Genomic DNA, 22,630 nt, shown 5'->3' on the forward strand with positions numbered 1-22,630 from the left:
TTGCTTGTACGTATTTCCAATCTAATCATTTCTCTAGCTCAGTGATTAATGGAGCTCATCTAAAAATTTTTTGTTCACGATACTTTTAATGAAGGCTTCATCCAGAATAAAGCTGTATTTGACGTCACCCTTGCGAAAAACGGCATTGGTGTCAGAACAGGTTTTGAATGATTTGTATTCCGACCTCAAAACCGCCATCGCTAAACTGGCTCGGTCGTGTTTGGGGTCGCTGGTGAATTCTTCAGCGGCAGCTTTTGGGTATTGCTTCAAGCGGAGATCTAAAATATCTTTGTAGGTTTGCTCAAAACATTTGGTCAACTTTCCTGATTCTATCAACTTGTAGCACTTTTTGAAAACACGGGAAACGAGCTGATACTTGGACTCGTCGCTCAAGTGCTCCATTGAATTTAGTGAATTAATGCTAGCAAGCACCGTGAGTACTTGAATGATGAAAATGAATTCAATAATGACTTCCCGACTCACGAAACAATCGTAGGAATCAAGTACGATGTCAGCCCAGCGGCCCGACTCATCGTTGTCTACGATTTGCGACATGATGGAAAGAAGCTCGTCGACATACTTTGCGGTAAATTGGCCCCTGGACACAAAATAATCTTTTATCAAGGACAAAGGCACCTCACCGAAATCGTGCTCGGAACCATTCCATTCAACATAACCGTAGCGTCGCAAGATCTCCGAGTTTGGGTGATCTGAGTAGGTGTTGTAGATCTGATTTCCCTTAGGAATTGGTTTGATCGCTATCATCACCAACGAGTCGGGTGTATACACAAGACTAGCGTTGTGGAGTTTTGTATCTGCGTTCAAGGTATCAGCCAAAGGAATCATCGATTTGAAAAAATTGAGCTCAAGCAACTCCTCAGCGTTCTCCATGTCCATAGGCTCATCGCTGTCTCCGTTACTTTCCGGGTCAAATTTCTCGACATCAAACGAATAAGACATGATTATCGATGCCACTTGGTTATACGTTTGAAGTGTAACTTCCGCAAGCTCCGGCAACTGCAATTGTTGCGATACGTAGGCGGGAAAGAGCTTTTCGTACACGCCTTCGGCAACGTCTTTTCCCACTCTTTCCACGATTAGCGAGGGAGAAAGTAACTTCAATTCGGCGTCGGTCCAAAACATCAACTGGTTGAACTCAAGATTGTCGGTGTCCTTGATAGGCAACACATTGAAGTATGGAACCCACCGAGACTTTGATTTGAGCACTTCTAGCTCGTAAAGAAGCACAATGGTCAATTGTTCCCAATGAGTTAACGCTAGAAGATTATCACGAATATCCGGTTTGTCCACCAACAACTGGCTATTTTCCACATTGAGTATCGACAGTCGAGGGATCAGAAAAAGCTCTTCTTCCGGCACTATATCTTCGGTAGCGACCAACCCCCTGCCCTGGAATTGGTGGCGTAGGTCTGCTATAGCAACCTTGGGCAGAATGGTGATGTTCTGGCGAGCGAGCCACTGCTCAAATTCACGAGTAGCCGGTTCAAAATGCATAGTGAGGGAGGTGGTGGGTTCGAGGCGGGACCCTGCGGCGATGATGCAGACAAATGGTAGTTAAAGTTTAATTGAGTGGGCCCACTGATAGCTGCGAATAAAATGCGATGCGATGCACAATTGCGAATTCTCGCGACGAAAATTAGTGCGAATCAGTGGGAATTTAGTGGGTGCGAATAGTGGGTGCAATATTTGTGCGAATTGCAACTTCGTCGCAATTCGGCAATTCACCCCATAACATACAACTCGCTGGATCTCGTGGCTCTTTTCCCCACCCGGTACGAGTCGTCACACACAGCAACCGCCAACGTCGGTCCGCAAATTTGCATCTTAGTGACAGCGCCAGAAAACCCGCTATGCTGCTTGATTCGCCGGCGGCCATGCCAGTCCCAAGTGCACACGGCACCATCTGAGCCGGCAGTATAAAGTATGGAATCGTGATTTTGGTCGAATTCGAGGGCATTGACTGGATAAACGGTGTCTTCGGACTCGTTTTTACCACCGGTTCTATGGCATTTAAATGCATACTTTCGCGCTTGGACCCCGGCAGAAACATCAAAGTATTCCACGGCTACCCGGCCGTCAATGGTAGCTAGAGCGTAGCCCTTTCCATTGGGAAAACACCGTATATCACTGGTTTGATGCTTGAGTCCGGTTTCTCGCCGTTGCACCGGTTGGTCAAATTTGCGGCTGTCGTATATATGCACCTTGTGGGCCTCCATTCCCAAAACAACATAGGTATCCGAAACGTCCATCGCAAACACTTTATGCTCAAGATTTACCAGCTGAACTGCCTTGGCTTGCCGAGGATCTAGCTGCAAAAAATTGCCGTTATACTTGGCTGCAAATAACTTGGAATCAATTACACCCATTCCCGCTACTGCATCTAGCCCTGGGGAAGACGAACACACACCAAGTTCATCAGCCATTTCCCACAACTTCAGGTTTTCCAAATCCAAAGATCCCACCGCGCCGGTATCGGTTCCAACGTAAACGGATCCGGAACCATCCACCGCCATGCTCAGGATTACATTGTTGATATGGAATTGAGTCTCTTGTCGTTCGTACTGATTACAGTCATATAACAAAATACCCGTATTTACCGACGCCACTAGCAAGTTTTGGGCTGCCACATTGAAGGCAAGTGCTGTCACAGCCCCCAAATCGCCGGGAGAGCTCAATTTGGTGAATGCATTGGGAGGCATTTGTGAAGAGAAACTTCAACTGGTTTCGCGATTTGAGTGCGATCCCGTATGCACGCCGCAAAGTTGCAAATAAGGCTCTAATTGTGCTTTTCTGCTTCTTGCAATTTCCACTGCCTGATTTCGGCCGGGTCCTGGTCCGGCTCCACCCATTGAAACCCATCACCGTGGCGCTGCCAAAACTCGAGAAAATCCACTTCTTCGTCAACTGGACCCATCACCATTTTCCGCTTTTGAACTTCAAGCCGAATCATATTCAGTACTTTCACCACTTCTGAGACTCCTTCTTGCTCAATTTCTGATTGTGGGGCTTCAAGTATCATATCGTTGTGGGAAAAGATATTTAAAGGGGTATTCTGTCGTGCTTCACTGACATGAAAGTTGCGAACATTCAACTCATTATGCTCTTCGAAATGGGTCACAATGCGATTCACCATTTCAAGCTCCTCCCGGTGCATGTGCTTGTACAACAGGGACATGTACGGTCTCCATTTGACCCGGGAAAGTCCACTTCCATTCTGGACCAAATTCAATCCCAATGCAAGGCACCCAGCAAGCGCCATATTCGACACACAAAAGTGAGACCACTCCGCAGATAACACAGACGCCTCTGCTATGCCCCACGCCGCACCAATTGCTTGTGAAACCATCATCGTGCGTAACCATTCTTGTCTTCCGGTGCGCAAACTTCGGTGCGAACAAACGACTCTGTCCACCAAATTGAAGCTATTTGAATAGTCTTTTTGATGTAGCAACGTCCTCAATGCCACTCTGGTAATGCTGGGCTCTGCTACAGTAGACGCTAGATCTATAATTCGTGAAGATACCTTTGGTTGGGGGTGCTCAAGCAAGTACCTCGAAGCCACATTTGCATCGATTTGACTTCTGTGCTTCTGAAAAAAGTCCCAGAGCTTGGTTTCGATCTCATGGTTACTCACAAGTCTCAATTGCAACAAATCAGACCATTTTGTGGAAATTGTGTGAGGTTTTCGATGGTGATTTTGTTGAAGATGGCGTGCCGCAACAATACAATCCACCAAAGCACTTGGATGAGAGCCTGTAGGATGCTCCACTGCAAACTTTTCGAGCCGACGAACGAAGGTTTCGGTGTTTAGCGGAGGCCGACAGAAGTATCCTCCATACTTCATAAACGATTTTCGAGCGTCTACTGCATATGCAAAAATGTGCCAATCTCGACCTGTACCCAATTAGCTTTCCTAATCGGGACAATGATAAACATCCCTGCGAAACAACTGATTCATTTCAATCTCAACCTTAAGTTTTAAGCTATTCATGGAATCCGAGTTTTCGTATGCTCCCTCAGAGGAATTGAACACTCTGGGGCCAGATGGTAGGCACCGTTCAACTGGATCTCATAAATCGAATTCTTCAAAAGGCTCCAAAAGTTCGAAAAGTTCCAGAGCGTCCAAAAGTTCCAAAACTTCAAGGAAAGATCCATTTTCCGATTTCCACGCTCCACCCACCAAACACTCCGCAAGAGACTCGTATATGTCTTCGCTTTCCGAGTACTCTGGTAGAGAAAAAGACGTCGCTGAGCCAGTGACGGTTACTCGAGTGGAGCGGGATCTGGGCGAAGTCAATAGGGTTGATTTGCAATCAGAATCTTCGATAAAGCTTGGAAAGCTCCCCACAGTCAAGGGCAGACCGGAGCAGAAACTGCCTGATATGAGCTACAATACCAATGTCGAAGCACCAGTACCTCCGCGCTCTTCGAGACGTCCCAAAAGTGGAATTTATACTGCACAAGATATCGATCTGCCCACTACGGAAAAAGGCCACAAACAGCAGCATTCGATGCTGCAATCTATCACTGAAGACCTTGAGAAACTTATGGCCAGCGCTGCTAGTGCTGGAGATTTGGAGCAGAAATATGAAGGTAGAGACGATTCCAGCTCCAAATATTCGCACTCGCGAAAGACGACCGATACTACCAGTCCTTTATTGGAGGCTGGTGATCGATTCTTGCCGCCCAGACCGTCACCTACGGACGTGGAGAGGGCACGGGTGGTCAGCCAGGAGATAAGACAGGGCATGGGAAAGGAATTTGGAGAAGAAATTCAAACTGAACGGTCTGAGCATCCTGAACAATCCCAGGTTAGTCCTGAACGATATGAATTCAATCCTGGACCTTCTGAGCATCCTGAGCATTCCGAGCAGTATCCTGAACAATCTGGTCAATTCAGTCCTGAACAATCTAAGCAATTTAGACCAGAATCTGAGCACCTCGATTCTCAATCTGAACAGTATCCGGAGCAATCTTACCAATATCCGGAACAGTCTGAACAGCATGCGGAAAAATCCAAGAACTTCAGTCCTGAATCTGACCACAGTCCAACCAAGGAATGGAACTCTAGACACTCGGTTTCTACAGACCATTCGGTTCCATATCCTCCAGATGATAACGACTACTATGACATTGAGGAACCGGTGATAGTCAATCCGCCAGCCAGAGTCAAATCTGTCAAAGACAGTACCCACAACTTGAACAAAGGCAAGAAAAAGACAAAAAAGCGAGTCAAGTCGCATGCCTCCAAATCGCATCTCAAGCCATTCACCTACTCGACATTGATAAGTTTACTAGAGAGTACCAATGGCACAGTAATAGGTGAAGAGTTTACCCAACTTAATCTTCCAATAAGACAGAAGCAATTGGTGGAGAAAATAGTGGACTCGCTTTCAAGATTGACGCTGGATATGTTGGTGGATGAACAACGGTACGAGATAGGAATCCGGCGACTCGAGTCTGCGCTTCGGGTACTCGAGGGGTTTATGTAGGAGGACGGGAAGATGAAGGAAACAGGATGAATCAGATATGAAAGGAAGGATGAGTAATGTTCTAGCAATAAATGATAAGGACAATGATAATGGATAGAGTGAGTGAAGAATAAATTTTCTTGAACCGAGTTTTCTATAGATTTTTGTTTCCCTTTATACTCTACTTGTTTTCAGTTCATTTCTCCTTTCTTCCATCCCTTCTACTTTTCTTCTGCTTTACTTGCTTTACTTCTTCTTTCTGCTATCTTCCCTCTACTCTTCTTCCACCATTACCTTTTCAATTCCCCTCTAGAATCATCTTATTATAAGCTTACCTTTCTTCTTTTTACTGGCTCTCATTCTTACTTTTTCATCTGTTTCCTCAACTACTGTCTCACCTTTCGACTCGCTTTCTATTTTTAATTTGCACCCATTGCCAGCCGCACTAAAGCGCGGCTCCAAAGCGCGGCTACCAACGCGCCCGTGCCAGCCCGCGCTAGCCAGCCTCCTGCACCCACCCACGTCAAAATACATCGCGCAACTCCTTTAACAATAGTGCAAAGGGCCCATGCCAATATGACCGGCCAAAGCCCAACTCCAGATGATGTCCAAGGAATCTACAGGAAACCACCACCTCCTGCACGAAGGCTGTCACCTTTTGGACTTTCAGTGTTGATTTCGCTGCAACAACAAGCCCAAAACTCGTCACAAAATGAACAACTAAATGAAGGCCTAGATGACCCAATTGACTTCCTGGGCCCTGGTTCCGGCCTGGGTCCCGATACTCCCACCGCAGCCACGTTTGATCGAATCACAAAACTTCCTACTCCTATCATAAAACAGGGTCTGTTTTCATCTACGTTTTCAGGCCATTCCAATATTTTATCGTCAAGTCCCGGGACTGTCACGTCAACCAGCCCATCCACGCTGTCGCCCGTGTACGAGGAGAGCAATATGAACCCATTGAGTCGAGAAACAAAGAACTTTAGAGCGATCTCGGAGTACAAACCAACGGGTTTGGTGCGTAAGAGCCTGCTCTTGGAAGGGTCTCTGGCAGCCCAGCCACTGGTATTCACTAATCAGCGTGTAGTTAGCACGCCCATGGCTTCCACAGGCACAGAAGCCACGCCGCCTCCAAAAGATGGGACTGAAAACGACGATAAATCGTTGCAAAATCAACCACCCAAATCTCGCTCCGGCGATGTGTACGTGGCTCCTCATAACGGTGCCCGCTACATCTACCAGAAAGATATTGGCAGCGGCACTTTCAGTACTGTGGTGTTGGCTATCAATGCCGAAAATTCCCACGATTGTGCTGCCGTGAAAATCGTCCATGTACCTCTCACATCCGAAAGAGAAACCTTCAACTTTAAAGCGGTGATTCGCCGTGAACTCAACGCCTTAAACTCAATTCATCATCCTTGCATAGTTGGTCTTTTAGATTACTCAGTGTCGGTTCCACTCCAACTGGGATCTGGCGACGACGGCGATCTGGACCCAGACCTCGATCTAGCCGGCGCTCCAATTTCCGCCTCGGCCATTACCCTGGTTTACAACGCAGTCCGCGAGAACAGCGAGCAGCTCTTGTTCCTCACATACAGCCGAGGAGGTAATTTGTACCAAATGCAGCACCAGCACCGGACATCGCAGGCTCGCAGCGTCGAATACTGGACGGTCATTCGCAGAATTGTCGCCGAATTAATATGCGCTGTGGCCCACCTTCACTCGCACGATATTGTCCACAGAGATATCAAGCTCGAAAACATATTGGTTAATTTTCCTTACCAAGAATTGATGTCTGAAACTTGTACCAACGACAGCTTCACCAACTTGACTGATTTCGGACTTTCTCGTCGTTTGCGGTACTCCGGTGAATTCCTTACCACCCGGTGTGGCTCCCAGGACTACGTATCGCCGGAACTTCTTCTCGGAATCCCCTATGACGGAAAACTCACCGACTCATGGGCCGTCGGAGTGGTGATATATGCGCTCTTGGAAAACCGACTTCCGTTTGATGTGCCGCCCAATATTGCTCCGCAAAACGGAATCTCGCCGCTGGTGTTGAAGCGGCGCCGAAACAAGAATACTGCAGCCCATCGAATCGCCATGCTTAGTTGGGACTGGTATACTGTGCTCGAAATGGTATCTGACGACCATATACCTGGTGCTGCAAAAAACATAATTGCCGAGCTCAGAGAGATTGTAGAGCAGCTCCTTGTCCGTAAGGACCGGCGTGTGGTTGTTTCCGATCTCCTTGGCTGCCCAATTATGGACTGTGTACCTCCAAGCTGGCGATAGCCGCTGCAGGCGTCATTGTAAAATGAATTGTATTATACGTAAACTGAAAAGTAGATTAATCTCGAGTATCCGGATCAGTTGGTCTACTTCTTATCTGCCTTCTCATTTCTTCTCAACCTTTTCTTTTCATTCTGTCTACCTCTTCTTTTCTTCTCTGCCTTGTCTCTCTTGTTTCCTGCACATGCCCGCACTAACTCAACTCAACTCTCTTCTTCCACCTCAGCATGGAACTACAGCTGGGTCAAAACCCATCCGCTGGGCAAAATGGCAGTAAGCACAATGTTCCTGCCATCCCGCACATCACATCCAACATGATTCCCCTATCCAGGATTCTTTTTTTCTACGCTCAAAACGCATACCAACGATTAACAACCACCATCGAAAACTTGTCATCCACCGTAGACATTGAAACCGACCCCAATAGAAAGAGAGGCTTTCTCTCCACCATCATAGACCTTCGCCATGACTTCATCAAGCTCTATACGCTTGTCAAATGGGCAGCAAATGCCAAAGACGTGTCGAAGCTCATCGATCTTTCTCAACTGGCTCCGTCAACAGAGTACTTTTTTGACCAGTTGGGATTTGGGACTTAAACGAACTTTAACGGGTACTCGGGCGCTCAGTGCCCAACGCAGATATTCCCACGCCTTAGAAGTTTGCTCGAGGCCCGCCCACAATTACCGTCATATACCTCTCCACCGCGACCGATTCTGCCTCAAAGAACCCCTCCAAGTCATCCACGACCTCAATATCTGCCTCACGGCCCGTATGGTGTTTGAAGACACATTACCGGCTCGTTTTGGTGACTATTTAGTGAAAGACGGACGAATTTACTTCACGGTGCCGCGAGAATTCGAGGTTTCTGTGACGGTGGGAAACGATACCATTGTCGAGTCGGCGGAAGATTACTACAAATCGCCATACTATTTCATTGATTTCAAGTTTTTGTTTGGCGTAAGCTCAGATGGTGACACTTTAATTGAAGACGACTCGTCCGGACCGTCGCGAATGTCTGACTCGATTGCCCATACCCTGCTCCCTCCCCCGGCACTAAGAAAACTCGAGCACGCTGCCAACGCTTCCTTACTTGCCCACGGCCTCGAGGGACTTTACAACCTTCTTCACCGCTACTCCGTTGCATTCAAACTATACCTTTTATCCCGCCAACTCGCCCACTTGTGCACCATCAGTAAATGGAAGGGTTCTGTCCAGTACAAATACTTTGATGATCGTCTGATGCTCGTGATCAACTACTGGTCTCAGCAGTACCTCTCCCGAAACTGGAGGTCTTTTATCGAGTTGGGAGTTACTCGTTCTAACAGCTTGGGCCTTCGATGGTTCCGCAACGGCCACTACCAAAACCACGATATCGAAGTTGCCGATCGAGCAGGACCTTCTGGAGGGTCTGTGCTTAGCTTGGACATGATACTTAACGTGGTAGCCAATCGCCATACCGAATCTCTCATTAAGCAGATATACGATCAACTCGTGGATGTGGTTGGCACCGAATCTTCTTCGGTAACTCTCTTTACTCCCCACCAACTTTTGCTTTCAGTTGCGCCAAAAACCCTGGCATTATTTGCACTCAATCCTTTGACGGGACTCTTCTACTTTTGCGAACCTTCTCCACTCTACAGCAAATGCGCCAACAGAGTCAATGCACCTCCACCTTCTGCAAAATCCAAGACTTTCGTATCAGAAACAGACACCATTTCGCATGTCGTTGCTAGCATATTTCAACTTCGTCTCGATACTTTCTCGCAACAAATCCATAACCGATTGGTTACCACAGAATGGATCCACAACACCATAATCAAGTTGAGTGAAGTTGAGATTGCGAAGTTGGGCCCAGGAATCATGAAACCATTTGGTGGTTCTTCTACTACTAAATCATCGCATTCCGCCTTGCAACGACTCCATTTTTACCGGTGTAAAAACTGGCCATCTTCGTGGTTTCTCATCATTTTGTGCAGCGGTACCTCGTTCAACACCTCGTGGTGGGTTACTCGTATAAAGTCGGTGAGAGGAGACTGGCGGATCCAATGGCTGCGCAGCCTTGCCAGCAATGCTTCGTCACAAAAACTAGACTACAACTTCTTCAGCAGCCTTTCTACTCGCTGTTCCAATTTGATTATTGACCATATTGTCCACGAGGAATTGGAGCAAAGAAAAGTTCGCTTTGTCAACGATGTGGACGAGAGTATTGGTGGACTCTCCAGTGACAATGTCAAAACTGAACCTGGTATCAAGCAAGAAACAGTCAATCGTGGTACATCTTCCTCCGAATTGTACTCGCTGACTATAGCGCTTTACAACGACGGAACTCTCTTGCCAATTGCCAGTTCTTCCACCACCATATTTCTCAAAATCACCTTAATGCATCACCACAATTCCACCCACATGAAGCTTCTTTTAATGGGCGAACTCCGAGGAATTGAGCTCTCAACCACCGGCGAACAAGGATTGTCGATTTTCCACAAAAATGGCAAAAGGCAGTTTACGCTTACAGACTCTGTTGACCTCTCTGGAACCATGAACAACAGTGCCACTTCGGCTGAAAGTAAGGTACTTTCCAACCTTTTCAACTCGCTCAACAAACTCAAACAATCCATCATTCTGGTGACGATTCTCAACGAATGGAACATTGAGATTGTCGACTATTCGGCCGACGGCATCTCTGTCCATATTGACGATATTTTCGGTGTGTTGAAAATCAAGCTCCCACAAAGCGATACCGGAGCTGCGGAAATGCAGAGGGTGCCCAGCTTCAAAACTGTTTCCAGTGGTATCGAGGCGGAAATCCAGCTTGTGCTCACGTTTATCAATCAGTATCTTTCCCATCCAAAAGATAGTTGCATTGTTGGGCTTGTCCAGTATCTTCGTTGCATAGCGCCAGTATTCCGAGCAATTTCCACCGTCAAGAAATCCATGGTGGAATTGGATAAAGTTCCCGAGAGTAGGCTCGTGAATAATGTGCGTCGACTTGACTTTGATGTCAAATTCCGCGAGTTGAACTATATTCAATTTGTGTTTTACATCAAGTATACTAGTGCCAATGCGCCCAAGCGAATCTTGAAGGACAAAATTGTCATTTGTCTTTGTTTCCGAGTCAACAAATTTGCCAAGCGCCAGCTTTACTTGAAGATGTCCTTGAGGGACAATGCCAACCACAAGAATTTGAAACACAAAAAACTTTTTGAAATGATATTTCGAGCCATCAACGACTTTGAGGTGTCGGAGAACTTGAAGCGGGCAGAATTGGTCAAGCTTAATTATGAATTTTTGGTGGACTACAAGTTGGCTGACAAGCTTCTCACCGCAGTTCTGCAGTGTTTTCCACGCTACGTCAAGGATATGAGAGATATAGACCGATAGCCATAAGACCGATAAGCCAATATAGACCAACATAGTGTCATTAAATACGAAGTCGATAGTGTCATTCTAATACTGAGTCGATAGTGCCATTCTATTAAATACTGGACCTGAACCGGTCTTATATGTCGTACGAGCAATTGGTGCTTTTTTTCAAGCAGCCATCGCATTTGTTGGCCGAGGCATTATACACACATTTCACCTTGCGGCGGCGGCACAAGCTGCACGACGATTTTCTCGAGCTGGTGCCTGCGGAAGCAAGGACGCCAGCGCCTCCTGCGACAGAAACTGCCAAATTTGCAGCCACGGGAGAGACCGCTTCTGGTATGCGCGGCTTGGTGACTTTGGATACCAGAGTTCTGCATTTGAGCGGGGTGGTTGACTCTGATTTTTTGGAGTTGAGAATGATGTCTTCCTTGGTGAAACCTTTGGAAAACGAGCAGGGGAGACCCTTGGCGCTGCATGATTTGCATGGGGTGAACTTGATGACCTTTTCGTTCGCGACAATGATGAACGAGTCGTCATCCAACTTGATGGGAGTATTATTGTTGAAGAGGTTATTAATCTGGGTCGACGACACCTTCATGTGAGCAAAGTTCATTTTCTTGCGGGGTTTTGGCGAGCACCAAGATATCGGCATCGCACTTTACTTTTCGCAGCCGGCCACGAGTCGCACGACGGACCGAGTCGCTGGCGGCGTTTGGTGTGTCCTGTAGAATCAATGATGGCCATTTTGGGCGATGAAGGTAATGCTGGTGATGTTGGAGCCGACGACGGTTCATTGGAGTATGGAGAAGATGCCGACGATGCAAAACTATCAGAACGACCAGAATTTGCAGAGCCTGTGAGTGCGGCGTTAGTTGCGCGCATTGGAGATGCTGTTGCATTTACGCTTGCAAAAGTGGCGGCCCGCGACAAGTTTAGCAAATTTTGTTGCAAATTTTGTTCTGTCAACTTGGAAGGCAGATCGAACACCGTCAAGTTACTGACAGGAGGAAGTACCACCGACGACATACGCGGTATTTTATCAACCATAGGAAGTGGCATAGTAGCCACTTGAGCCAGGGGCCTGGTGGTTTGATTCATTATCGAATAACATAAAAGATCGTTTGACATGGTCCAGCCGATGTAGATAATTAAAGTTGGCCGGGGAAACCCATTTATATATATTGATGTTCTCCGCGGGGTGCGAAAGTCCGCTGCGGAACCGAGCCGCAGCGAAGCCGCGAGTCCGAGGAGGGGAATCGGCTGAAGAAGAAAAAGAGGGAAACGGGTAAGAGGAAGGGTTAAGCTGAAGGGTTGTATCAGATGAAGAGAGTCACTATATTTACAAAATTTGTTTCGTTTCTTGTTTTTTCGCTCATCTCATGCAATTCAATACCCGAACACCTCGGCGACTCACAGTCATTTTGCCTCGGGTGCAACAGGAGGGGAACTGGTGTATGGGTGTGTCGGGTGGAATCGGACGAGAGTGCCGAGGACGAAAATGAAAAATGGGACCAACTGAATGTGATAGCCCGAAGATTTGTGAGCATAGCCGGAAGTCAACAGTTCTAGTCTCTTCAACTTTTTTCGTTGGCTTCAGTTTCGTCGCGTGAGTGCGGAGAATGTTTCATCCGAACGCCCGGCCAGCTAAATCCGGCGCGGCATGTGCACACTACTCTAAGGGCGCACATGCTGTGTCGGACTTCGGAGTAACAAATTACGGGCATGAGGAGTCAGTGCGGAGAATTTTAAATTGTCTTCTGATTAAATTGCCACAATGAACCGATTTCGTAGATCACTCGAGCTTGCCAATACAACCAAATAATCATCCGAGGACAAAATTTGTTGTGAGTTTGCATTCCGTTTTCGGCGATTAGCATCGCACGTCATGTTTGAGTCTGAGGCTCAACCGCCGTGCGCGGGTGTGTGGGTGCGACGATATCCGGGGTCGGAGGCGATGAGCCCCGGCAAAAACGGCCGCGAACTGTAAACTGCGAAACTGAGAAAGTGCGAAATCACTGTGAGTAACACCGGTGCACCCGTGCACCGCACCGTTCGCGGGCTGTTGACATGTTGCCTAATCGGTCGCATCGCACAATCCAATCAATCAATCAACCAATTAACCAAACCACCCAATTAACTAACCAATTACCCAGCCCCCTCCGACCGGTCACCACCGACTCACATTCACCTAATATACCCCTATCGCATTTTCCCTATTGATTTAATGGAAGTTCCCGGCTCGTTTGATTCCTCTATGGAACTCAACACGCCCATCAAAAATCTCCGTCTTGGTTCGCCGTCAAGCTTATCGCCCATATACCCCAATCTCGATGATATATTGCCGTCCAGCTCCCCTCCACTCAATTCTTACATGCAATCGTTAGGGTACCTGAGAAAACTAAGCAGTAATGTGTTGAAGGAACTCAACCAAAGAGCCTCACAAATTTCTGAAAAAATGAGGTCTCCACCTTCCTCCCACTCACAGACCACCCAAAGACGGCGGAATAAACTCGAGTCGATTTCGAGTCACTATTCGGTAAGAACAAAGAAAAAGTCTGCACCCAATTCCACTACAAACTCTTCAACCAATTCAACTTCAACAAACTCCACAGAATACAAAGAACACTCCAACAAACGTGAGTCGTTGGTAGGTTCAGCACACTCCAAAAGAAGAAGAACTTCCAACCTCGCTGGCGAGCCTAATATGATCCACCTTCCTCGCCTGTCTCCACTTAAGCAGCTTTCGAGTCCACTCAAGCGAATTTCTCCTTCGAAAAAATATAATGATCTTCATAGCATTCTCACACTGGAGCCCGAAGAAAAAAGCTCACCGGTCAAATTTGCAGTGCCAAAACCACGCACTCGAACCCTCACTACTCGGCCATCGGTGCTTCAATTGGCTGGTGTCAAACCTTTGCCAGCCTCCACTCTGAAACAAACCACTCTTTCAGGCTCTCCTTCATCAAAACTGCTCAACAATTCAGCAAAACTGCTTAGCAATCCAGGTACAAAACCTCAATTGCAAAAGGCTATTCCGGTTCTTCCAAAAACCCAGTCGCTCAAACCAAAATCATCGTCCAGCTCCCTAAACCAAAAAACTCACCCAATCCCAAATCTGGTGCACCCTATCCAGCCACATTCACATTCTCTGTCCCACTCAAGTTCGTCTCGCACAAATCTGTCTCACCCAATGTCGTCTCGTTCGGTTCCAAATTTGGCTGCAAATTCGCTGTCTCACTCGATACCCTCATTGAAACACGCCCCAAAGGTCAAACTTACACGGTCACCAACCTCCAGATCGCTAAAAGCACCCACGGTGCCCCAGCCGTTTCTGTTGTATGACAAGCCTACGATTTCTTCATCGCAAAAATCATTGGATAGATTTCAAAAATTCAAGAGTAAATTTAAATAATCTCCTAATATATATTGGTCTGTACCTTGATTTCTCCTCCAACAGTGGTCTTTTGCGCTCCTTTCCATTTCTTTCCGGGTGCCAAATTGACAAAGTCTGAAACATGACCGGGCTCAATACACAACATGTTCAAGTAACCATTCTTAGGCAAGAAATCTGCCATTCCTTCTGACTTTTTGATCCATGGATTCCATACCACAGCGTCCTGCAAGTTTTCACGTTCTATAGTGACCAAAACCTTTCCAAGTTCCACAATTTGAAGAACTTTATGAGATTCAATCTTCTCGTACACTCGATCAAACTCTTCATGAAAGCTAACCATAGGTGCTTTTTCCACATAAACCTCCTTCAAAAGCTTGTCGTTGCACCTGGAATCCACCAAATTGGTGACCAATGTGTCGGTGACATCGGGAATACGGTAATAAGTGTGGAACAACCAGTTAAAGTCGAACAGTTGTTTGCCGGTATTTTCCACTTCAATTTCCGTCCTGAGCAGCCCAGAACCAAGCGAAACCGTCAAGATCAACGTGAAGTCATTGGACCCATTCGCCCACAACTTGTAGAGTTCCGGATCAACGTTTTCCGGTCCTAATCCAAATTGAACCGTAGTTGGATCTTCAGTTGTTTGTCCCAAAAACTCCCATGTAGAATTCCGGGCAAACCCGTGTTGTGGCAATGGGTAAGTAGGGTGTTTTTCATCGGTTTGCTTGCCAAAAACAGGAAATACAAGCGGAATACCTCCACGAACCGGCTTGGAACCGTCGGTTTTGGCACCCTCCGACAACCATAAACGTTCAATTCCGTCCTCTTTCCATGATATTACGGTAGCGCCGTACTTGAGGATCGAAGCAGTGCTTCCAGAAGCATGCTTGAGATGCACATGGGTGTCTGTTTCTTCTACTGACATTGCTCCCAAACACCGCGATTTCAAGAAAGACGAGCTAACCGCGCGCACGCCGCGTGCACGGTGCGGTCCGCGGGCCCACACACCAGGTTCCCCTAACCTGTCCGGTTGGCGCGGGTGTCGCGCGACATGACACAAACAAACGGAATTTCTTTTGAGGATTTTCTAGTGCCATCACTAATATCTTACCGGGTTTTGCTAGGTGGTTTTGTCTCATTTAAAGTTGGCTTTTTTTCATCTTTTGGACTCACAGCGTTACTGTGGTTGCCGTAGATAAGTCAAGACCGTTTCTTGGACGCTTTTTTGTGGTTTCATAATTGGGCAGATCACGCACTAAACCATCTAAATTTGGTATTCAATTAATTTTGTTTTGAACATTTTTTTGGTGGAATGTCGCTCCTCCGTTCCAAGATAGTACAGAAACCGTATCAATGGTTTCATTACTATTTTCTTTCCGAAAAATATCCGGGGTGTCAGCTTTCTGATTTGTCGTTTGAAACAGATATTGGGATCACCATAACCAAACTCAGACAACACAAATGGACCATCCAGGAAATAGTGCACTATTCATTCGTTCTGTCGGTTATTTTCTTTGTGTTTCTTATATTCCCGGCTTCGTTTTTCATAAAAATACCCATTCTTGCGGTATTTATCACCTGTTTTTTGGTCCCATTGACGTCACAATTTTTCATTCATGCTCTCCCCATTTTCTCGTGGCTTGCGTTGTTTTTCCTGGCGGGTAAAATTCCCGTGCTGTGGAAACCTGCGATCAGCGTGAAGGTTCTTCCAGCTACAGAGACCATCTTTTACGGTGATAACTTATCCAATGTCCTTGCGACTTTTAACACAACTTTGTTGGATCTTATCGCCTGGCTTCCTTACGGGATAATCCACTTTAGTGCTCCATTTGTGGTGGCACTTCTTATCTTTTTACTTGGTCCTCCCACCGGATTGCAGTCGTTTGGGTTTGCGTTTGGATACATGAACCTTCTTGGAGTAATGACCCAAATTCTCTTTCCAGCGGCTCCACCATGGTACAAGTTGTCCCATGGACTCGAACCTGCCAACTACCTGATGAGTGGTTCTCCTGGAGGTTTGGCTCGTATCGATGCAATACTTGGTGTCGATATGTACACCTCTAATTTTTCCAATGCTCCAGTGGTGTTCGGAGCATTTCCTTCATTACACTCAGGAATGTCGGTTATGGACGCCTTATTCCTCTGTTGGCTATTCCCCAAGTATAAGGTGGTTTGGTGGGCATATGCGGTTTGGTTGTGGTGGAGCACGATGTACTTGACCCACCATTATTTTATTGATCTTATTGGCGGTGCGGTGTTGTCGTATGTGGTGTTCACATACTCAAAGTATACTCATCTTCCAATCATGGATCCTACCAAATTTTGTCGGTGGTCGTACACCGAAATTCATAAAGTTGACGTTCGGTTATCGGACCCTTTAAGCATTAACTTTAATGAGGACACTGAAAACACTCTTCGTCCGTACCTGTTTGTGCCTGCCAGTGATAACATTGAATTGGCACCCATGACCCGTTCACGTCAGCAACTGAGATCCTTAGTTCCCACCCTTCAAAGCAATTCCACTGCGAAGTCGTCATCACTGATAAATTTGGCCATAGCTGAAGAAACACATGATACCGAGGTTCTCGACTCGTCTTCGCTTGAGTATTCTGCCGCCCCACTGGTGTTTGACGAAGAGCAACACCAATCGTTAACAGCGTCCACCACGTCGCTTGATGACGAACTTGCATCACGAAGCTACAAAGACAAGTAGCTCTTTAATGTCTAATAACTAATACTAATGTCTGCTATAATGGTTATCTTGCTTCATTTTCTGCTATCTTTGCTCTTCTACAGCCTACTCATTGATCTCTTTCATGTCAATTTATTCATCTACCGATCCGTTCGGTGAACCGTATTGTTACACTCCCCGTTCTATTTACACCTGTTTGGGGATACTATTATAAGCTCGTTGGTAAGAGGTTCCTGGCGACAATTTATTGGCCAAATCATGACGAATTATGTTGGCACGAAGCACTCTGGGATCTCTGCGAAGTGTTCTCAACAACTCCTGCTGTACACTTGAAGACACGTCGAATCCCATAAGAAAATGATATCCTTGAAAATGTCTTTCTTGATCTTTGGAAATTACCTTTGGAAGAACTCTTGGACCCATACTGGTGACATCGCGTATCACTCCTCTGTTGTTCAAAATCAACTTTCCGATGGTGGAAACGATCTTCTTGGCCTCCTTTGCCATCTGCTGTGGATCCAGAATTCTGGATATGGCCAACAACTCGTAGTACATGGCTATATGTAAAGGTGAAAAATTCGGTGTAAGTGAAGAGCCCAGACACCAGACACCAGACCGCAAATGCAGTTCCAATGCACCCGCACTAAACTAACCCACGACCACATCAGCTCACGTGAGTTGCAATCATATAAGACTTCCAGTGATTTTCAACTTTTCACAAAATGGCTTCCAACATCACCTGGCACCCCAATTTGAGCCATGAAGAGCGCTCGGCCCTCAGGAAACAACGAGGTGTTACCGTGTGGCTCACAGGCTTGTCTGCCAGTGGAAAATCCACCATCGCCTGTGCTTTGGAACAATCTCTTTTGGCTCGTGGATTGAATTCTTACCGATTGGACGGAGATAACGTTCGGTTTGGCTTGAACAAGGACTTGGGGTTCAGTGAACATGACAGAAACGAAAATATCAGACGTATATCTGAGGTTGCAAAATTGTTCAATGATTCTTGTTGCATCGCTTTGACATCGTTTATCTCACCATACAGGCAAGACAGACGGTTGGCTCGTGAGCTCCATGAAAAAGACAATTTACCGTTTGTTGAGGTATATGTTGATGTGCCTGTGGAGGTTGCTGAGAAGAGAGACCCTAAGGGTTTGTACAAGAAGGCTCGTGAGGGAATCATCAAGGAATTCACTGGAATCAGTGCTCCATATGAAGAGCCAGAAAATGCTGAAATCCACTTGAAAAACTACGAAGGCACCACCGTGGAAGAGTCTGCTGCCCAGATCATTGCGTACTTGGAGCAGAAGGGATTTATTTAAGATAGAGTAGATGAAGGACAAAAGTAATATGCTGTAGCTCGTCTATGATAACTGTCGAGATTGGTCTGTAAGCTAAAAAGATTGGTGTGCATTAAGCTGTAGGGTCTGAATCTGTACCTGGTCTAGCTGTAGCGTATGCATCATTCATTATCTATTTCTTCAAGCTATTGAGTCGTGCCTGTAAATCGTCTTCGTCAGACGCTCCCACCGCTTGAGCAACCTTGTTTTCTGCTTCTTGTTCGGCAGTTATATGGCTAGGTGTGTCCTTCAACGTGGTATTGAGGTCCACTCCAATCTCGTCAAGAACCTTACCCAAGATTTCATCCACTTGTTCGTCTTCGCCCAATTCGTCTTCATCGTCTGCCATCGCATCGTCAATGGCATCGTCCATGAACTCCTGTTTCTGGTCCATGAGATCGTTTTCTTTGGAGAACTCCTGCGCAATACGAGAGAGTTGTGGCAAATTCATCGATCGGTTCATTCCCGAAAGAAGTCGGGTGGCATCGTGCATCGAGGCTGCCATCTGCTGGTTGCTTCTCACCGACTGGATTCTCAACAGAATCGCCTGGAGTTGTGCCTTCATCGAGTTGAACTTGACTATGTAATTCTTGGTCCGTATCAAGTCTTTTGCTTGAACTTTGGCGCTTTGAATCTGGCCCAGTTTCGCCAGCTTTTTGATATCCAGCATCAACTTTTTTTCTTGGGCTTGTAACTTTGTGGTTTCTCGTGCGAGCTCACGCTGTGTCTTCTCAAGAGCACGCTGATTCTTGCGCAACCGCTCTTGCGGCGTCAATTTTTTCCCAAAAGCCCACTCGAAAATACCGGGCATATCGAGGGTGAATGCTGGTTTCGCAGCGATAGAAGTTATCGCGCTGGTTATGTGCACTACCAAAAGTTGCACCCAAGCTAAATCTTGGTTGGTTACAACTTGGGTGTTGCTAAAGCCAACTTCGCTGCTTCCTGGCCCATTGCATAGCCAGACTGGTAGCCGTACCCGCTGGCTCCGTAGTTGTGGACCAATATTTTGTTTTGAAAATTTTGCTTTTCAATTCTAACTCCGCCGGTTCTGCTTGGCCGGAGTCCTGCAACCACACGAAGAACTTCTAAATCTTCTATATTCGGACCATGGATGTTATCAGAAAGTATTTTTGGAAACATTTTAGTCGTGCGGTTCAAAATATCGTCACTTTGTTCCTTGAGAGTATCTGGGGTCCAGTCACCATGCTGCAAAAATCCACCCAAAATCATTTGATCGTTGGAATATGGCCGCTTGATGACGTAGGTGGCCGAGTCTTTACCCCAGAACATTCTGTTTTCCAGAATATGTGGTGCTTTTACCACCACAACCTGTCCCCGCGTGGGGTACACCATGGTGTCTTCTACACCACCCAAACTTCTCGCTCCAATGCCACTGCAATTTACTACGGCGATCGTGTCTGGGTAGTAAGCCTCTGCTATGTGATTGAGTTTCTTGCGGTTGACTTGAACACCTTTTCTTTGGAGATAATTCATCATAGATTTGAGAAAAAGAGGGCAGTTGAAATTCCAGCTCAAAAACCTAATACCATATTCATATCCCTCAGGAAGGTCCTTAAGCTCCTCATAGTCGTCCAAGTAGCTTCTGAGTGAATTTATCTTCTCCTGCGATGGATGTGTGGCAAAATACTCGTGAGAAACATATCTGTCTAATCCACATTTTGCACCTCCTAGACTCTTTTGCACCTTAGTAAGATTCCGGTAGGTTATTTTGTCTCTTCTAAGCGTTTCTGGGTCGTCGCCAGTGATACACGAAAAATTTCCCCCGGCATAAGGAGAAGTGTAGCGAATCGATTCGTCGCCGGGAAAAAATTCCGCAACTATTTTGATGTCAATTGCATCCACATGGCTCTCAAGCAAGTTGTAGGCAGTATAGAAGCCGATAATTCCAGCACTGTATTAGTAGCAACGCAAATAAAAGGTCCCAAAAACTACGTACCCTACAATTACGTATTTGGTCATAAAACGATTTGATAAAAATTAAATTTCGGCTGCGAAAAATATTCGTGTTTCGAGGCTATATACACGACAGTTGCCTATCAATGCCCTTGCAATGGTTCGGTTTCGCCCTCTCTGGTAGCAAGACTGTACTGGTCGCTGTCCTGGTGAGCACTGAGAATGGCATAGAGCTTTCTCATAGTTTCTTCATTTTCTTTGGTATCGACATCTTCAATGCCGTACCGGTAGATGGAGTACACTCCAAAAAGAGCCAAAATTGTGCAAATGAAAAATGCAACATAACCTTTGGTGGTGAAGCCCTCGGGAAGCGGTTTGGCCTGCACTAGCTCTCCGGAAAGATTGAGCCAATCGGACTCGTCAGGACCAAAGTTTCCTGCAGCATTGCCGTAGCTTATAGTGTTCAGAAGCTTGCAAGCATCCCAGTGCGATTGAGGAATTGACAGATTCTGAGCAAGAATATCCATTGGAGACTCCACCAACGTAATAGCCAAGCCCTGCTCCAAGTGCCAGTCGACATGGCAGTGGAAAAACCACACACCAGGGTTGTCGGCTTTGAATCGAAGAACTATAAAACCATTGGGATTGACCATGACGGTATCACGCATCATAGGATGGTTTGGAAAGTTGTTGTGTTCTGGGTTTGTCTCGTCGTAAACTAGTGGATTATCGTCGTCTTCACCTTCAGGAGACCTGGAAATTAACTGGAAAATGTGTCCGTGTAAATGGAATGGGTGCTTGCCTGGATCCATATTGTTCAATACGATCTCCACAACTTCGTCTTTTTGAAGAACGTACGTATGAGTGTTTGAGCCATAAATTCCGGCATTATTGGCAAATTTCCCAGCGGATAATACCGACATCAATGTGGGTACTTTGGGCAACACATAGGTGATATTGTTGAAAAATGCATAGTTGACTCCATCGCCAAGGTTATTCATAGTAAAATTGAGCTCGATCTGGTAGTCGTAGTCGTCCAAGAGGGGTGTCTTGCTGAGAGGTTTCAAGTAAAAATCATCAAAAGGGTTCAATTTGCCAATGGCTGCTTCAAATTTATCTGGACCATTTGTCAATCTTTCAGGAAGCTTGGAAGATTTATCGTAAACCAAGTAGTTTGTAGATATGACTTCTAAGTCTTCTGGAAGTACATCGAGCATTTCCTGGTCAATAATGTTCACAAAACGAAAGTTTTCTTTGGTATCTTTAGTATGAAGAAGGACAGTATACCGCTGGGCCACAGTGATATACAACGAGTCCACTTCCTGTGGTTTAACACGAACACCATCCACCTCAACTATAGTCATCTTGTGTCCCTCCAAGTAAATATACTGGGACACAAACATTCCCATATTGACAAATCTGACAAGGTAGGTTTTGTCTGGCTGAACCGTCCATGTCATGTTCTTGGTATCGTTCACAAGAGCATTCTGGGGTATTGGTTCGGCTCCAGTTGGATTGTACTTGTTCAAAAACTTGCCCATTATCACAGAAGCTTCATTATGGTACCAATCGCTGACAGAAATACTCACTTCTTCATCGTGAGAAGGAAGAGTATCATCTTCAATGATGAAAAATCCTCGAAGTCCGTCACTATATTGTGCTCCCGAGTGGGAATGGTACCAGTAAGTACCGGACTGGTCTCCAATGGTAAAATTATAGACAAACTTGTGACCAGGAGGAATAGGACATTGGGTCACTTGTTCTGCTCCATCCATAAAATTTTGCTTTTCTTGAAAAAGACCATGGAAATGAAGTGACGTGTTGCGGTCGAGCTGGTTGTCCACGTTTATAACCACTCTATCATGAGGCTTCACTCTTATGGTGGGAATAGGCCATTCGTTATTGATTCCTATCACTCGTCTTTCATGCAAGCCGTCGGGATTTTTGGTGACATACGTAATATTGAAGTTATACACATGCGTCTTGGCCGTCACCACCGACACAAGAAACGCTATTAGCAACAAAACTTGCATCTTTTTTTTGTTTGGAATTCTTTTTCTTGGATCTTGAACTTGGATCTTGATTTTGATTATTGAGATATTCCTGTACCTAACCATTAATGCCCGATTCGGCATTGGGT

At 46.1% G+C, this 22,630-nt stretch overlaps 18 protein-coding genes across 18 annotated transcripts; 8 read left to right on the plus strand and 10 right to left on the minus strand. All coding sequences in view use genetic code 12, as the record gives it.

Annotated features, from left to right (window-relative positions):
- Positions 1-45: 45 nt before the first annotated feature.
- On the minus strand, positions 46-1,515 carry RMS1 (ribosomal lysine N-methyltransferase; the record flags this gene model as incomplete). The annotated part of the gene is made up of 1 exon (XM_001483912.1): positions 46-1,515. One exon carries the CDS (start codon positions 1,513-1,515, stop codon positions 46-48), a length of 1,470 nt encoding a protein of 489 aa, XP_001483962.2.
- A 227-nt stretch (positions 1,516-1,742) lies between these two features.
- BUB3 (Bub3p) lies at positions 1,743-2,720 on the minus strand (the record flags this gene model as incomplete). The annotated part of the gene is made up of 1 exon (XM_001483913.1): positions 1,743-2,720. The coding sequence occupies one exon, from the start codon at positions 2,718-2,720 to the stop codon at positions 1,743-1,745; it is 978 nt and encodes a 325-aa protein (XP_001483963.2).
- A 77-nt stretch (positions 2,721-2,797) lies between these two features.
- On the minus strand, positions 2,798-3,865 carry PGUG_03345 (uncharacterized protein; the record flags this gene model as incomplete). Its single annotated transcript, XM_001483914.1, has 1 exon — positions 2,798-3,865. The coding sequence occupies one exon, from the start codon at positions 3,863-3,865 to the stop codon at positions 2,798-2,800; it is 1,068 nt and encodes a 355-aa protein (XP_001483964.2).
- A 145-nt stretch (positions 3,866-4,010) lies between these two features.
- PGUG_03346 (uncharacterized protein) lies at positions 4,011-5,513 on the plus strand (the record flags this gene model as incomplete). The annotated part of the gene is made up of 1 exon (XM_001483915.1): positions 4,011-5,513. The coding sequence occupies one exon, from the start codon at positions 4,011-4,013 to the stop codon at positions 5,511-5,513; it is 1,503 nt and encodes a 500-aa protein (XP_001483965.2).
- A 555-nt stretch (positions 5,514-6,068) lies between these two features.
- PGUG_03347 (serine/threonine protein kinase) lies at positions 6,069-7,790 on the plus strand (the record flags this gene model as incomplete). The annotated part of the gene is made up of 1 exon (XM_001483916.1): positions 6,069-7,790. The coding sequence occupies one exon, from the start codon at positions 6,069-6,071 to the stop codon at positions 7,788-7,790; it is 1,722 nt and encodes a 573-aa protein (XP_001483966.2).
- Positions 7,791-8,252: 462 nt separating this feature from the next.
- On the plus strand, positions 8,253-11,165 carry MED14 (Med14p; the record flags this gene model as incomplete). The annotated part of the gene is made up of 1 exon (XM_001483917.1): positions 8,253-11,165. One exon carries the CDS (start codon positions 8,253-8,255, stop codon positions 11,163-11,165), a length of 2,913 nt encoding a protein of 970 aa, XP_001483967.2.
- A 118-nt stretch (positions 11,166-11,283) lies between these two features.
- PGUG_03349 (Zn(II)2Cys6 transcription factor domain-containing protein) lies at positions 11,284-11,802 on the minus strand (the record flags this gene model as incomplete). The annotated part of the gene is made up of 1 exon (XM_001483919.1): positions 11,284-11,802. The coding sequence occupies one exon, from the start codon at positions 11,800-11,802 to the stop codon at positions 11,284-11,286; it is 519 nt and encodes a 172-aa protein (XP_001483969.2).
- PGUG_03350 (uncharacterized protein) lies at positions 11,288-11,752 on the plus strand (the record flags this gene model as incomplete). Its single annotated transcript, XM_001483918.1, has 1 exon — positions 11,288-11,752. One exon carries the CDS (start codon positions 11,288-11,290, stop codon positions 11,750-11,752), a length of 465 nt encoding a protein of 154 aa, XP_001483968.2.
- Positions 11,760-12,278, minus strand: PGUG_03351 (uncharacterized protein; the record flags this gene model as incomplete). Its single annotated transcript, XM_001483920.1, has 1 exon — positions 11,760-12,278. One exon carries the CDS (start codon positions 12,276-12,278, stop codon positions 11,760-11,762), a length of 519 nt encoding a protein of 172 aa, XP_001483970.2.
- Positions 12,279-13,374: 1,096 nt separating this feature from the next.
- PGUG_03352 (uncharacterized protein) lies at positions 13,375-14,562 on the plus strand (the record flags this gene model as incomplete). Its single annotated transcript, XM_001483921.1, has 1 exon — positions 13,375-14,562. The coding sequence occupies one exon, from the start codon at positions 13,375-13,377 to the stop codon at positions 14,560-14,562; it is 1,188 nt and encodes a 395-aa protein (XP_001483971.2).
- A 4-nt stretch (positions 14,563-14,566) lies between these two features.
- On the minus strand, positions 14,567-15,469 carry PGUG_03353 (glucose-6-phosphate 1-epimerase; the record flags this gene model as incomplete). Its single annotated transcript, XM_001483922.1, has 1 exon — positions 14,567-15,469. One exon carries the CDS (start codon positions 15,467-15,469, stop codon positions 14,567-14,569), a length of 903 nt encoding a protein of 300 aa, XP_001483972.2.
- A 387-nt stretch (positions 15,470-15,856) lies between these two features.
- On the plus strand, positions 15,857-17,257 carry AUR1 (inositol phosphorylceramide synthase; the record flags this gene model as incomplete). The annotated part of the gene is made up of 1 exon (XM_001483923.1): positions 15,857-17,257. One exon carries the CDS (start codon positions 15,857-15,859, stop codon positions 17,255-17,257), a length of 1,401 nt encoding a protein of 466 aa, XP_001483973.2.
- Positions 17,258-17,422: 165 nt separating this feature from the next.
- Positions 17,423-17,791, minus strand: MRP17 (mitochondrial 37S ribosomal protein bS6m; the record flags this gene model as incomplete). The annotated part of the gene is made up of 1 exon (XM_001483924.1): positions 17,423-17,791. The coding sequence occupies one exon, from the start codon at positions 17,789-17,791 to the stop codon at positions 17,423-17,425; it is 369 nt and encodes a 122-aa protein (XP_001483974.2).
- A 167-nt stretch (positions 17,792-17,958) lies between these two features.
- MET14 (adenylyl-sulfate kinase) lies at positions 17,959-18,558 on the plus strand (the record flags this gene model as incomplete). The annotated part of the gene is made up of 1 exon (XM_001483925.1): positions 17,959-18,558. The coding sequence occupies one exon, from the start codon at positions 17,959-17,961 to the stop codon at positions 18,556-18,558; it is 600 nt and encodes a 199-aa protein (XP_001483975.1).
- Positions 18,559-18,709: 151 nt separating this feature from the next.
- On the minus strand, positions 18,710-19,387 carry VPS2 (ESCRT-III subunit protein; the record flags this gene model as incomplete). Its single annotated transcript, XM_001483926.1, has 1 exon — positions 18,710-19,387. One exon carries the CDS (start codon positions 19,385-19,387, stop codon positions 18,710-18,712), a length of 678 nt encoding a protein of 225 aa, XP_001483976.2.
- Positions 19,388-19,479: 92 nt separating this feature from the next.
- On the minus strand, positions 19,480-20,073 carry IFG3 (Ifg3p; the record flags this gene model as incomplete). Its single annotated transcript, XM_001483928.1, has 1 exon — positions 19,480-20,073. The coding sequence occupies one exon, from the start codon at positions 20,071-20,073 to the stop codon at positions 19,480-19,482; it is 594 nt and encodes a 197-aa protein (XP_001483978.2).
- PGUG_03359 (uncharacterized protein) lies at positions 19,684-20,187 on the plus strand (the record flags this gene model as incomplete). The annotated part of the gene is made up of 1 exon (XM_001483927.1): positions 19,684-20,187. The coding sequence occupies one exon, from the start codon at positions 19,684-19,686 to the stop codon at positions 20,185-20,187; it is 504 nt and encodes a 167-aa protein (XP_001483977.2).
- A 446-nt stretch (positions 20,188-20,633) lies between these two features.
- FET33 (putative oxidoreductase) lies at positions 20,634-22,625 on the minus strand (the record flags this gene model as incomplete). Its single annotated transcript, XM_001483929.1, has 1 exon — positions 20,634-22,625. One exon carries the CDS (start codon positions 22,623-22,625, stop codon positions 20,634-20,636), a length of 1,992 nt encoding a protein of 663 aa, XP_001483979.2.
- Positions 22,626-22,630: the final 5 nt, after the last annotated feature.

This window comes from Meyerozyma guilliermondii, genomic scaffold, assembly GCF_000149425.1.
Source record: "Meyerozyma guilliermondii ATCC 6260 scaffold_4 genomic scaffold, whole genome shotgun sequence".
NCBI classification, from domain to species: domain Eukaryota; kingdom Fungi; phylum Ascomycota; class Pichiomycetes; order Serinales; family Debaryomycetaceae; genus Meyerozyma; species Meyerozyma guilliermondii.